At 41.6% G+C, this 15401-nt stretch overlaps 1 protein-coding gene across 1 annotated transcript in view; it reads right to left on the bottom strand.

Annotated features, from left to right (window-relative positions):
- The window catches only part of PDZD2 (PDZ domain containing 2), a 194676-nt gene that overhangs the window by 17610 nt on the left and 161665 nt on the right, over nucleotides 1–15401 (bottom strand). Inside the window, exons 13-21 of the mRNA XM_056513789.1 lie at nucleotides 14492–14565; nucleotides 14116–14338; nucleotides 12520–12637; nucleotides 9990–10122; nucleotides 7273–7354; nucleotides 6220–6323; nucleotides 5297–5465; nucleotides 3351–4141; nucleotides 2043–2187 (exon numbers count right to left, since the gene is read on the bottom strand). Coding sequence (XP_056369764.1) covers nucleotides 2043–2187; nucleotides 3351–4141; nucleotides 5297–5465; nucleotides 6220–6323; nucleotides 7273–7354; nucleotides 9990–10122; nucleotides 12520–12637; nucleotides 14116–14338; nucleotides 14492–14565 — 1839 coding nt within the window. The remainder of the gene's footprint in view (nucleotides 1–2042; nucleotides 2188–3350; nucleotides 4142–5296; nucleotides 5466–6219; nucleotides 6324–7272; nucleotides 7355–9989; nucleotides 10123–12519; nucleotides 12638–14115; nucleotides 14339–14491; nucleotides 14566–15401) is intronic.

Genomic DNA, 15401 nt, shown 5'->3' with positions numbered 1-15401 from the left:
TCATGATTGGAAAAAAAAAAAAAAAAAGCAAAATCCTGTCAAATACAAGAAGCGATATAGAAAACACCAGGTTTTATTACAGAAATAGACACCCACATAGACTACATGTTTTCATTTTGATCTGCACTCCTCCTCTTCTGTAATGATGTTTACAACAACTCAAATTAATCATAACCATGTGTATTTGAGTAGTGCACAGAAGGGAGCAATCCACTTATCCAAGGTGAGTAGTCATGATCTGTTTAACTCTCATCTTTGAAATTGCAGCAGTCAAGCAGCCAACTACCAAAGTGTCAGCATGCAGTAAGTCACGCTGAGCAGCACTGCTTCTCACCACTTGTTTGATCTCTGAAGCCTCCAATAGAGACTCCAGGGAGCACAGAAAGCCCTGACATAGCAAAGGTGCCCAGAAAACAGAGCGACAGTCTGTGCATAAATAACTTGGCTCTGACCCCTCAGCACTTCTGCAGGTGTTCAATGTGACACGCATGGGTGACGTTCTGCACACATTAAGCACATGGGCTTTACTGCATTTCTGGCACAGATCTCTCCTTGCTTCCAGTACATGTTTAACCCACTCCTGGGCAGCATACCAAGCTCCCTGTGACTGCTGCATTCTGACACATTCCTGCTCACCCATTTCTCCACATCTTCAGTTTCCAGCACTTCATCCCATGCACCAGATTCCACCTCTCTACACTGCTTCTGAGACATGCATCCCCACTCAAGCTGCCTTCCAGAGGCCACTTACTATGACATGGGGCCCAGAAAGAATATAGAGAAGGAGAAATTATTGTCAGTGTCAGAACCCTTTCCTGCTAATTTAAAGATGCCTGTGCATCTCTGTACTTCTTACGCAAACCTGCAGGATTATCCATATCACTTAACTTAGGTATCCATGTTAAGAAGTGCTGATTCCTCCGGGAGTCAACAAGGGAAAAACACCTCAGGAGGGCAATCTGAAGCAGACAGGTTCAAATTTGAAGTATTCCCCTGCTTCAACAGGGGACCACATGCTAAAGAGACCACCTTTTCTTGCCAGTGGGATAGGACAAGGGGAAAGGTGAAGTGCCTTACAAAGTACTGCCAATGTGTCCTTATCCCAGTGCTATTGGTTTGAAAAGCCACAGCAATCTAAGGAAACAAGAACAAGATCCTGCCAAGCCTGGAAGTCCTTAAAGAACAACTGGAAGTCTAGCATCTGGAAGCACTTTAGGTTCCCAGGTATTAATAGGTACACAAAGAAGATCATAAGCTAGAACAAAGCAAAATATTATGTTCTTCCTGAATTTGAAAATCATGTTTTTCTTTTTCAAACACTAATTTCCACACCACATAATTTGTACAGTCTGTGGGGATTCATATATTGCTGTAGTAGCATAAGTCAGCCCTGAGCAGAAAGCAAGAAGGTATCAAGTATTTAAAATCACACTAGAAAACTTTTTGTAATGAAACATGCAAATAAAGATTATAAGATTTTAGTTTTCTGTTTAATTTTCCTGCACTTTAGAGAATTCTGACCCATAAAAGGGAGAGAGGGAGGGAGACAGAGAGAAAGGGAGACAGAAAGAGAGAGAGAGAGAGAGAGAAAGAGAGACTTTTAGTGACTTATTGTCCATTCATAAAAACATTACTAGAACTTCAGATTTAAGAGAGATAGAGATTTGATTTTTAGGGGCCAATATATTTAATGAACAGGCACAGCAATAAAATGAGTTGTCAGGACAAGAGTCACTGCCATTTTAGCTCCAGGACTGCATCAAATGACTCAGACCTCTGCAAACACTGGCAGGAGAGAACTACTCTGTGTGGGAGCTTTGAATACCTCACGCAGGAGTAGGTTTTCTCCCCTTACCCTGAAGGTTGGTTTGGTGATGAACTGCTTTGCTTGGCTCACCAGTGCAGACACAATGTCCCCGTGTCCTCTTCTCTGAATCCATGTGAAAAGCTAGGACAGCAGAAGGTCAGGCCCAGCTGAACCAAGGACATTTTGTTCAGTGGTACTCAGAACAAATTATACAAAAGCAAAACAACTTTCTCACCTGATGCTGCCTTCTGGATCTCCAGGGTTACAGATGTGGGAAGACACTGCATAAGCAAGCAGATTTCCTCATACATCATCTTGCTGACGGGGATGCTGTTGATGGTGGTAATCTCATCCCCTACAGCCATTTTGCCCATTGATCCCTGATACAAAGAGAGATTCAAGGAAATTATAAATACACATCAGAAGCCCTGCCACAGGGGCAAAGATTGCAGGGAAGCAATTAATAGCTTATGAGCAACATCCCCTATTTCATGTCACTGCAAAGCACAGGTACCATTGCTGTCAGTTTGCCAGTACATAAATAAAGAACAGACTGTGTTTCTGCCAGGAGGAGAATTAAAAATCAATCTAAAACAGGAAGGTCAAAAGATCTGCTGGTTTCTCTGGGAGATGAGTATCAGGATGGAGGACATAGCCCTCTTAGTTAAATGAAATGGGATGGATCATTCCTAGCTTCTTCAGGACTGGAACACGGTGTGTCATTTTTTAATTAAATGCATGAACTACTTCTCAGGTGGAACTCTCTTAAACCAGTGAACAGACATGAACTGAGCTTGTAAGGTAAAGGTTTGTTTCTAAATACTGCAAAATAAGTCTGAGAAAAAGGCAGCAACAAAACCCAAATCCCCAGATGTTACAGTCCTATTCAAACTGCTATGCCATATCCCCTCTTACTCTAATGGCTGCTAATGAGATTAAAAATGTTACAGCCAGGTTTGTACACCAGAGTATTATTCTTCTTTCTGCACTTCTGCACCTAGCAATTCCACAACCAGCATGAAGCACGTATTAACACTGGTATGGGCATGTATGAGATGCAGAAGAGCAATGTATCAATGGTACTGCTGTAGCTCTTGGCAAATCTGGCCAGCACATAAAGCCTCTTGGTTCCAGATCCCTGTAATATGGGGACATCCATACATAAAATAGTTAAGCATAATATACATTTGTTACCACCATCCTCTGCCACCAGGATTTACTTATTTTGTCTTTGCCTCTAGTTAGAATACAAAAATTGTGCTCCCACAAAATTGCAATTGCAAGAGGGGATGAGATCATCTCAGTGGATCTGCATCCTGCCTCTCTTAGTTTTGAATTAGCCTGGGTGCACTTCTGAATCAGAAACATTTTATTTAGCAGCAGCTCCAGAACAACATGGGGTGAGACATTTAGCCCAGCAAGGACAAACACCTCAGCTGCGTTTATCTCAACAGACCACTTGTTTAATAATAAATAAAAAAGTAATAATCATCCCTGCAATGGAAAAGCACATCTCTACAAGGCAACTCAAATGACAAATTACCATTTCTGCTGGTCCACCTGGGCGCATGCCTGTGACAACAACCTTTAAGGGCATGGCTTGGATTTCCAAATCCAGGCCGAATGACTCGTGCTCATTGCGAACCAGAGTGACGACTTCAACCTGGCCTTGCCCGAGTGCATCAGGTGCTTCACACTTCTTGCTGTGAGGGAGCATCCTGGCAACAGGCTTGTTGTAAGAGCCATGCTCCTCCGTCCTGTGTCTCTGAAGGCTTCGGCACTCAGTGCTCATCATGCTTTTCACTCTGGTGACTGCTCTGTGCTCAAGTTTTGGCGATCTCTTGGATTCAAGTTGTGCTTCCCGGAGCTCTCTCAAACTCAGGCTGCCAAGACGAACTTCAGGCACACTTGAGTAATCAAATGCTATGATGGGGAAAAAAGGAGATTCAATTTGCTCCAGCGTGCTGTCTGTAGACTCCACAGAGTTGCTGAAGACAGGGGAAGATGTCTCCATGCCACTGTATCTCGATGACTCACTGTCCTGGCTCTCATCATCGAGTTCTACAGATGAGGTTGTAATGACAATGCCAGCATCCTCTTGGCTCTTGGCCCTCTGGCTTCTGTGCAAGTGGGAACTTTCATCATCATCACTGGCGTCACCATCATAGAAAACAACCCTCCTCTGTCGGTGAAAGGGGCTGCGGGCAGATTTGGGGCTGTCGCTGAGGATGCCGGGTCGGACAGACTCCACGTGCTTGCTGTGATGGCCAGAAGACCTCCCACTAGCTGGAGAAGGCAAACCATTTGCTTTTGTCACTCCTGCATCTCTTGCAGCTAGAGAAAAATAAAGTTATACTTTAATTGTACTTATGGATGGTTTTTAACACCATCTCACAGCAGGATACATGTGACTCTGCTTGCAGAGGAAACATTTTTCTTCACAAAACAAAAAGCAGGCTTTTCATGTCCCCCTCTACCTACAATAAACATCAAGAGGACTGCAGATAGCACTACAATTTATGGGTAATTCCCAAAGTCAGTTCATTGGCACGTCTAGTTCTATTTTCAGTTTATTTCTAAATTATGACTATGACTCAAAGAAGAAAGGGATGCAAATTCAAATGTGTATTTTAGTTTAAACAATAGATTTTCCTTTAAATTTTCCTTAAACCTAAGCTCAGGACTCTTGCATTAGCTCATAGAGAGTAAAAATTGTTTTCTTGAACAAAGACTGAAGTATACAACAATCAGTTTCAAACTAGTAAGTAACAAACCCAAGAATCCTTTCCATGTTCTCCAGAAAGAACTGCATCTTACTCCATGGGAAGTTATTTTGTTTTGGTTTTTTTGGTGGCTAGTTAGAATGTAAAAATGCTTTCAAACAGTAAATAATTTCCACAGAAAATAAGCTGCAGACAAATTACTTGAGAAACACAGGAAAGGGAGAACAAATATATCATTTGAATTTGGGGTCAGGTGCCCATCAGTAAGGACACACAGGGTTCTTTCAGTCAGTTACTATGGAGAGAAAGACACACATGCAAAATATCTGATGTAAAATTGCACATTTGTTTTTACATAGATTGATCGTCTCAAAGTTCCTGAGATAATGAGATAGCTATGAACACTTTCTGTAAATGTAAAAAATAAGATGATAAGTCATTTGGAAAAAAACAAAACTCTGCAATGCTGTAAGTCTAGTTTCATCCAAACCAGTCAAAATAATTTTCACATTATCAGAACAGAGTTTAAAAAAAAAAAAAAAAAAAAAAAAAAAAAAAAAAAAAAAAAAATGGAAACAGGCATTCTGTGGATTGTTGTAAATTCCTTTAATTTTCCAGAACTTCATGTGATCAACACTGGCTTGCAGAACCCTGCCTGGCATTTCTTACCAGCACAGGGACCAGCACAGCTTTCCTGTACAGGAACCCAGCACTTAGTGACTCTCCCCACCCTAGCCCAGTGACCAGACACATCTGCATCACTTACTCAGGCTGCCAGGGAGAAGAGAGCCATCGTCTACCCAACTGTTCCTGTTCTTCTGACGGACATGCTCTTCATCACACGAGCCAGGAACAGCATCAGAGAAGGGGAGATGGCTTGTACCATCGTGGGAGAAGTACTGGGAAAGCTCTGCCTCAGAGCTGACAGATCCCTGCTGAAGAGAAGTGACCCTGGTGACCAGCTGTCCTCGGTGCATAAAGCCCCTGCCTGCCTGTGAGCACCACACAGACCACTCGTCTTGCTGTGTCAATAAAGGAAGTTTAAAGCCAGTTTTTAAAATAGAGGACTTGTCAGCATATTGGGAGATAAACTGTTGAAATTGGACGCCTGAAATACCTCATGTCAACATGTTTTTAAGCAATACAATAAATAAAAAGGGATTCCACATCCCACTGCTTTATAGGTGTGGTTCAATGCAGAAACAAGGGATGAAACTATTCACTTTTGCAGTTTTTATACATGTTCTACACTGAGAGAAAGGAAGGCTTTGTATATCCAGACACTGTCTACAGATTCCTTGGCTTTACCAGGAAAACCAGATTTTTCCACTGCAATGGCTATACAGAGGGACTTAATCTCAGCCTTCTGCCCACAGGCTCAGGTCTCTCTTACTAACTTCATCTATGTCACACAGAGCAGGGGTACTTTGGAGGTGGCAGGAGGCGGGACCCCACAGCCTTCTCTGCCATGCTCTGCACATCACTCACAAAGGCTACAGTCACACAGACAAACAGGAGCTTGCTGCTATCACAACTTAAATGTGTGACACAAGAAACAAACCCTTTTATGGAGCCCATGTGACAGGGAAGGAGCATTCAGGTTTGCTTTTGAACCCCTTGACCAAGTAAGAGCTTCAGTAAAAGCTGAATTTAAGCAGGCACTATTTTTATTGCATCTAATCCTTTTACCCGGCTTGCTGGCTCCAAGAAGCGTTTCATTGTCCAGCTGAGGGGAGATGAGGTCTCTCCTTGTTTGGCCTTCACACTAGGAGATGGACTTTTTTGCACAGCTCCTGTTAAACACAGATTAGTTAGACACCAAAAATTAAAGCTGTGATCCATATAACCAAGCAGGTTTCTCATTCATCTTCTGAGCCTGGTGGCTGCTTTAATCCCACTTTTTCATTATCTGAATTTCTTTCCTTAAGTAAGATTTATTCAGCATTTCAAGAGCTCTCCCTCAGATCAGATGGAATGTTACCACCAAGACACGTTAAACCAGCCAGGCCCAGGGCAGTGCTGTGAACAAGAGATGAGCAGGAGATGGTCTTCCCCAGTTGTTGGAGCATGCTGCTGACTAGGGGCAACCTCAGAAGACAAATTAGCAGCCACTGGCAAGGTCAACCTCAAAACATATCTTAGCTGACACACATAAAAAGGGGATCATAACAAATCTAACATTTTTGTCTGAACATCACCTTACTGGTCACTCTGCCATTGCCAAAAGTTTGCTTTCATCTGCCAGACTTTAAGAACTGCTGGAGTTCAAGCACATCACAGAGATGTCAGAGTACATACTCTGACAAGACTTTAAAGATCAAAATGGTGTTAAAGCATATAGTACAGTTAAATGCTCACAATACTTTGTGGGGTTTTTTGCCATTAAGGACAAACATATATAGATGGAGTATATCTTTCCTGTTTTTTCCCCACTGGAAGTCTGTGCTTCCCCTCATCTTGAAAAAAGTTCAGAACAACTACCTCTTGATAACCCTACTTTCAGGTCATGGCAGCCTAGTGAAAGAAAGCAAGTTACATAAGCTGCAGAGCTGATCCATCTGAACTGGATGTTTGTGCTAAAATTGTCCACTGTCTGCAGTGGACAGAGTAATTATACTTCCTACACTGTTCTATTGCCTTGAGGGCTCTCAAAACATTAATGCTGGGCAATTTCAAAGCACGCCCTTAAATGTTCCTGTATCTGTGAGAGAACACACACTAGAGAAGAGAACATGTTGCTACCTGTGACGTGAGAGGAGCTGGCATCCTTGCTCTCTCGGTGGGTAGTACGTGCAATTGCTTCATCCATCTCCTGCTCTGAAACCTGAAGTAGGTGGAAGACAAAGCTCAGACAGGGTACAAGAAATTACAAGAGTCCTACTACTTATCACAAGTACATGATTCATTTCACGTAAGCCACTATTTTTAAAGATGCAATAAAGAAGACCTAGTTGAGGGCTCCTAAGTCCTTGTCCCCTGACTCAGACTCTCTCGATGCCATTTTCATGCAAAAACCAGGAAGCAGAAGCCTGCCAGCTGCATGAAGACTGCATCCAAGTGACAAACAACATAAACAAATAAAACATCCCCAGACTTAAAGAAATCAAATGAAGCTATTACAGCCTAGTTTTAACTCAATTAAAAGCTGCATATTGATTTGTTGAGAAACTATGACTTTAAAATAGACAAAGACTGCTTTGTGCAAGCATACATCAGAAACTTAAGCTATTCTACACAATCTACCGGAAGAATACCAGACTTCCCATAATATTAACTGTCTTTTTAATTTTCATTCCTCTTTGCTTTTAAAAAGAAAACTTAAATCAGTAATTGATGATTAATGTTTCTCTGGTTTAAGAATAAATACTGGTTTACCATATTTGCTAATTTAGCCCTTAATTACTGCCATACGTTTAATTCTTATTACTGGAAAACGTATGATTTTATACAGGAACAACTAGCCTGCAGGAATATCTGTTTAAGAACAGAAAGCAAATGAATTCTGTCAAAAATACCTTCTATGCACACTGCTTTACATGAATTAAAATTCAGCATAAATAGAGACTACAAACTTGAGTCTTCCTGAACCATGAAGATTTGAGAGATTCTGAAGCAAACTCAGCAGTTTAAATACAGTATAAATGCCATATTCACTCAGAATAACAAGCAGACAGAAAATTTTGTGGTATTTCTTTTGGAAGTACATGAAAACGCCAAAGCAAACATATTCAACAGCAAAATGTACTGTGGATCTTTTGTGCTATAAAATAAAAAATTAAATATAAAAATGTTCAAAACAACATAAAACCTTTGTAAAAAGACATCTCTGTTTCCAGCCTGTGTCATGACCTTACAGAAAACCAAAAGTCCCTGGGCTCCTGGGGCACACGGACATAGACAGATCCTTAGACTATGACCCATGGCCTTAAAACAAACCTTTAGGTAAAACATATCCCTAGAGGTAAAACGGGTCTCAGGCACACTTATATATTGATGCCCCAGTGCTTTCAGAAAATGGGTGGCAGTAACATAACAATAATTATGGGTTCCCATATGGACACTCCTCCAGATATCCAGCTATGAGCGATTATGGATTCAACACTGCCAGGATTATGGATTCAGTACTGGAAAAATGCTTTAGGGTCTCTCTAGCTCAACTTTTAGCTTTTCATACATTTCTTGGCAAACGATTTGTTGTCATCTTAAATATCACTTATGGAAAACTGTAATAGGAGCCACTTAATAGTTTCCCTCTGTTACTGAGTAATACCAAGCAATTAGTTTAACTCAGTTCATCCTTTCAGCAGACACCAGGTTAGGTCACTCATCAGCTTTCAAGACTCCACCACAGCAAGAAGAGGGACAGATGAGAAGGGCAGACTCCACAGCACAGTATTTTTATTTCACGCTTCTTACAGACGCTCCGAATGTTTATATGTCTTAATAATGCAGTCACATTGAACCATTGTTTTGGTTCAGCACAGCACACAGACTCACCAGAAATACTGTTATCTTAGGCTATAAGCCCAATTCTTACCCTTGCTGTGCTTACCTTTAATAGAACCACAGCCTCTTTCTTTCTAGCAGCACAAGGCCTTCCAGCAAAGATAATAAACTCTGGCAAGTAGGCCCCTATTTGTTGACTGTATATTTGATTTAGCAGAAAATACACTATTAATTACAAAATAAGAAACCTGAGTTCTCCTAGATATGGCTTTATTAAGGCCTCCATTTGTAGTTATGAGTTCAAAAGTCAGAGCTTTCTTGACCCACTAATGCAAATATTTTTACAGCTTCATTCCTGTTTAAACAGGAAGGTTTCATACACTCATGAAATTCTTTGATACTGAAATAAAAGAAGCTGTTATTCCCTATAGCTTGGCTAATATGCTTTCATCTGCTATCATCAATTTTTAAAAAATGCTTGAGAACACTTACTTTGTAAATACAGCCTTATTTCCAAATTGACCTTGCACGGATTCAGTAGCAGTGCACTCCATATTCTCACGTTTTAAATCCTGAAGGAAAACTTTGATCTTTGGATAGATTTTACTTTATTACAGTTGATCAATTCAAGCTGTTGATACATATATTCCTGTCCCTAAATTATATTCTATGCAAAGACAAAGTAACTGCACAATAACTTTTAAGAAGAGGTCTTGTGCTGTATTTGGATTTCTACTTCATCCAAGTACCAAGAAAGATGGGAACACTTCATTCAAGCAGTTCCAGGAAAATGCAATTGATCAGTGGGTGACTAAGTGAAAAACACCAGCGACAGCCCAGCATTGCTGTGACTTACAGAATTGGGAAGCATCATTTCAATCCTGACGTCTTGCACAATACATGCCATAGCGAGAAAAAGCCGTTTTCTTCGTTTTCTGCTTTTCCGATAGCAAGACTCAAATTACACTGCCAGACGAAAACAACCCAGAAACACTCACTCATTTTCTCCTCACCTTTGGGTTAGGATGACGACTAATGATTAGGCTGACCGGGCCTGGTCCACACTCACTCAGGATTGCGTAGGCTTCACTTAATGCTGCGTGACGCAGGCTCACAGAATCCGCCTCCAGAATCTGGTCACCCCGACTGCACAGAGACACAAAGTCACCTAATCACAATCACCTTCCATGCAAAAAAATATTGTGCTTTCAACTGATGGCCAAGATTTTTCAAAGATACAAGTGTTCTGGAAAAGAAGCTGCTGCTCCCAGTGATGTGAATGGTTCAAGCCCTCTTGAACTCAGAGATCCCTTCTGCACTTTCTGTCAGTGCAAAAATATCTATTAAATCAACCAAGAAAACTGTCTGCATTCAGACCAAGGTGAAAGCAAGCTTCAGTTCCAGTTCTGCATTCAGATATTTATTGAGCACAGAAGAGGAAAAATGAAATTCAGATGGGCTGTCTCTTCACACCATATTGAATTACTTAGCAGCAACACTGATAAGAAATTCATGATTTAGGTATGAGTTTATGAAACAACTTCAGAAAAAAATTGAGCTTGGTAAGCCTGTATTTGCTAAAGATTAACTTACAGAATCCATTAAAAAGAGAAAAGAAAAAACAAAACAAAACCGTCCTGAAAGGAAAACACACTGTGTTATTTAAAAGGGCATGCACCAATACAACAAGGGAGTATGGCTTTAAACTGAAAGAGTGCAGGATTAGGTCAGGAAGAAATTTTTTACTGTCAGGGTGGTGAGGCACTGGAACAGGCTGCCCAGAGAAACTCTGGACGTGTTTGAGACCACGATGGATGGAGCTTTGTGTAATCTGATCTAGCAGAAGGTTCTCTGCCCATGGCAGGGGGTTTGAAACAAGTTGATCTTTAACATCCCTTCCAACCCAAACCATTCCATAATTCTATGACTGTTTAGTTCTGTTTTCTCAGTTTTTCATCTCTTGCTTATGGTGCTCAGACATCTGGAACTATTCAAAACAAAATATCATCAACTAGGGATATCATTAAAGCATCCTCCACAATTCCTGAAACATTTGCTTTGAATAGACACTCTCAAAGAATCTACTACTGCTGGCTTATGTTGGGCTACTTGCGACAATCAAGTACTGTGTTTACACTATGAGTACAGAAACCAAAGGCAAAATACCAATTGCAATTCAGTAACCTGCACTTCTGGTATAGGGTCAGGAGAGTAAAGGGTGACTACCAGTTGTGCAATCATCCCACTGCACTGCCCATCCTTTAGACTTGCACAAATGGAGTCACTTACATAGCCACATGACTGAGAGAGAGAGCTTAGATATAGAGGAGCTGGATTCAAACCTCCCCTGGCATTGCAAAGCCAACATTTGATTAACAATGTTTTCCACAAATCAAAACCATCCTGTAAGTCTTGGCCTATGAAGCCATAAATTGCTGATGGGACAACAGAAGCAATGTCTCCAAGAAGCAAGCTAAAAATCTGGGAAGTGTGCCTGGATATAATCAATCACGTAAACCTAACAAACAATACAGATGTAACACACACGTAACCAGCACTACAGTGTTTTCCAAAGGGGCCTGCAAGAAAACAAGTTACCATTAAATGCTGTCTCCTGTAGACATTTCTATATGATAGGAAATTTCAAGGGCTTTGGCAGCAGTGACACCATAAAATTATCTTCTTCCCTTATTCCAAGAAATCAAATTTATATGGCAGTTTTCCTGGTGAGCCAGGAAACAGAAGGCACTCTCTAGCCATGTGAAAGCAAAGCTTTTGCTCAGCCTCTCTGCACCACATGCTCAAAGTGAACCACACAGTCCCAGCACCTCTTCAGCAGTCTCCCTTCTGGAGCCACGTTCCCAGCACCCACCAGCATTTATGGAATGCAGGAAGTAGCAAGTTTTCTCCAATGTTTTTCAAAAATGAAGCCTCCATGAGAGGAAAAGCAAGATTTCTGTCCCTTAATCCAATATAAGGCAAAAGGGAACTCTGGGAATGATTGCTTCCTAATGACATCCCAACTCCATGACAGAGTGAGTCAGGCTGGTCAGCCTGCAGCAATCCTGCCAGACTGAGAGTAAGGGCAGAAAAAGACCACTGCAGGAATAGGCAGCTGCAGGAACATCGACCCCAGCTCTTTCTAGGAGAGTTTCAGGTGACTGAGCTTTTAGCAGAGCTCTGCAAATTTCCTCCCAGTCTGGGGTCTCTGGCTGCAGCTCTCACAAAAAAGCATGATGCTGCACTTCTTGCTGCTCCTCTTTTTCAAAGGGTGCTATTAGGCTCAGCTTTCTGTATAGAGAATTTAAAAAAAAAAACCAAATTAAACAACTCAGACCTTAATGATCATGCTGTTTCCAGAACACAGAATAATGTTTTCTGGGTATTTAATATTATTTTGGATTGTCTTTACTTAAATGTTTTTTTTTTTAGGTGAACTCTTAAGTATAAATTTCTTCACTGCTACATCGACCATTTGGTAAAAACAAAGTGTCAATTGATTTTATTGTAAAACCACTCTAGAATGTTTCTGCTTTAACCAACCTTAATCTGCCATCCATTTTAGCCACTGATCCTGGGGCCAGGCTGTGAATGTATATCCCGGGAGAACTGTTTTCCAGTGTGAGACAACAAGCACCAATGCCGAGCCCAACCCCTGGCTCTGTGAAAAACAAGTACAAAGAAAAGTGGCAGATCGTAATCACACAGGACACACAAGTGTTTGTGTTCCCACATCCCATCTGAGTTCAGAACTAATGTCATTGTTTCAGGGCTGGCCTTAGGTGCAGTCACTCAGGAAGCTAAGACCAACAAGTGGAAATCAGGATTGAAAATAGCTGATCCTGACTGGTTTTTGAGATTCATCAATCTCAGAAAATACTCTGTGTGCCGTGGGAACCTCCTGGAAATGTCACAAAAGGTCTGATCTGGTCCAAGGCACAAAGGAATAGGGGCAGCAATCCAATCAAGATGTCACTTAAAATTACTGCAGAAAACACGAGCACAGAAAATGCTGACAATTGTATTGCTCTCTTTTGTTAAACATCTGTATAGCATTGCTCAGCAAAGAAGCACAAAGGAAGGTGAGACATTATCTCTGGTTCAATGGTCACCTCCATCCACTTTCACCTTTGCTTTCCTTCAGGTAACAACATCCCTGTTGTAAGGATTACTGGACATCTTACATTGTCTCTCAAAATTCTGAATCCAATCTTTAAAATCACTATATTAGAAGTCTGAAAAATAGGCATATTTGTCTAGCACATATAACATATGTTTTAAGTTTATAACAAGCAATTATTAATAATGAGAGCAACCCTCATGGAGGAGTTTGAGCAGATCATCTGGGAACCCTTCAATACTGCAGCTTTGCCTTCCCTGGAGATCCCTTTAGGAGAAGGACACAGCCTCTTGGGCTGCCATGAGGCTGATTTACATTAAGCCTCGTATCTCACAGCCTCCCTCTTTCACTGACGGCTACCCGTAAGAGGTTTCTGATTCTGGCGCAGGAAAATGAAGAAAGGGGAGCTCTTCACAAGTTTTTGCATTAGAGTGTAGCTGCCAGATCTAGGATAGTTCTAGCTTCAAGCTGCTACGGGGTTCGGATAGCTCCAGGGGCCCCCGAGGCAGAGGGTCAGCTACTCAGCTAGCCAGGAATGAGATCTTGGGAGTTGTCATAGAGGTTCCGAAGGTAGGTTTATTTCTTCAAAGGATTCTACCAGCAAAATCCAGTTACATAGCACAGCAAGGTGTTTTTGTATGTTCTGGTAGATTGAGATTCTAACCAATAAAACTGCAAGTTGAGAACTATCCAATTACTTTAAGATTCTAGGCGATAAAAGACCAATCATCTAGTAAAGTTAAAGACCAACAGAAATCCTAAATGAGAACAGGAGTTTCAGTAGGGGGGGAACATTTCTCAAGAAAAAGTTCCATTGTCTCAGGGTATGAGATCCCAGGGGCCCTTCTCATGGATAGTTGTATCATCCACATCAGAGGGTACTTTTCCCCCTCATCCTGCGGTTCAAGGTCAAATGGGCACATGTGGGTGCACCAGACGTAAGAGTCTCAAACCTATTCCCAAAAACTCCCCGGAGAAGCGGAGATTTGCTCTCCCAGACCATTTCAACGGAGCCTCACCTTTGTTGAGTGTCACATCCATGACGATCCTGTCCTTAGGGCCAGGTCCTTTGCGGCTGGAGGGGGAGGAGCCGTCGGGCTCCTCGAGGCCGGGCACAGGCAGGCTGGCGCTGGCGCTGGGCGAGCTGGAGCGGCTCAGCAGGGTGGGGGTCACGCAGGGCGTGAGGCTGGGGCTGCGCAGCCGTGTGCGCACCGTCAGCGTCACCACGCCCTTCTTGAGTTGCTGCAGGGACAGCACAGAACCACGGGGTGACCAACGTTTGTCACCACACCTGCACGCTGTAACTCCTGGCAGTGCAAGAGTATCAAGCTGAGGGTAGGAGGTGGAAATGGGTGAAGAGGAGTGTGAATCTCTTCACTGCTATGTCCACATTACCTTAAACCTCTGAATGGCCTCCTGATGGGTTAGTCCTTGTAGAGACTCTCCATTAACTTCCAGAATCTCATCCCCTGGTAAATAGATACAAAAAATCAGGTTAGCAGTATAGAGCCTATAAAGATTTAAAACATCTTTCCTGAACATGAGGTGATCCACTACTACAAAGATTTCAGTTAACTATTCTATAAAAAGCCTTTTATGGTTCTCAATTTATTTTCACTTATACTAATGTCTCTGCAAGGTACTAGTGATGAATTACCAAAATAAAAACTTTTCTTCAGCAGAGATCCTTAACTTGGCATTCTTATTCCCACACACAAGCTGAAAATGCTATGGATTTTACCTGAAGTCTGAAAATTATTAGGACATGAAGTCCAAAGTTACTATAAAACTGTCTTTCTTTTGTAAGCATTAACAGGATAAACAGGGAACTAAGTGAAACACTATAGCACATCACTTCAAAGCCTATTCAGAGAAAACAAACCTTGCATCCACGTGCAGAAAACAAATGTGTTCCCTTACTAAATGCCTGCAGACAGAGAAACATGTAGTAGCCCACATGCTGTGACAACAAATGTCTTTTTCACCTCAAGGAAAATGTCCTGTCAGATTTCTACCAGCTTCCAGGCTCTGGGTCTTACTACTTACACCCAGCTGTGCTACCTTCATTTTATTAAAAGGAGGGTCAGCATGATCCAGATCTACTTACTAGAATTTTACTTGTGCAAAATTACATAAGGCAATATCACCAGCTAAGTCTACTCCTCCTCTCCTTTCCTAGCTTCAGTAAAGTAAAAAAAAAAAAAAAAAAAAAAAAAAAGAAAAAAAAAAAAAAAAAGAAGAAGAGTTTGCAAGCTATAAATAGCCTGCAAATGATTGCTGGGTTTATGGGACAGCTGCTACTTAT

Source organism: Oenanthe melanoleuca, chromosome Z (genome assembly GCF_029582105.1).
Source record: "Oenanthe melanoleuca isolate GR-GAL-2019-014 chromosome Z, OMel1.0, whole genome shotgun sequence".
NCBI classification, from domain to species: domain Eukaryota; kingdom Metazoa; phylum Chordata; class Aves; order Passeriformes; family Muscicapidae; genus Oenanthe; species Oenanthe melanoleuca.
The sequence above is the reverse complement of the archived record's forward strand: the minus strand, read 5'-3'. Positions and strand labels throughout refer to the sequence as shown.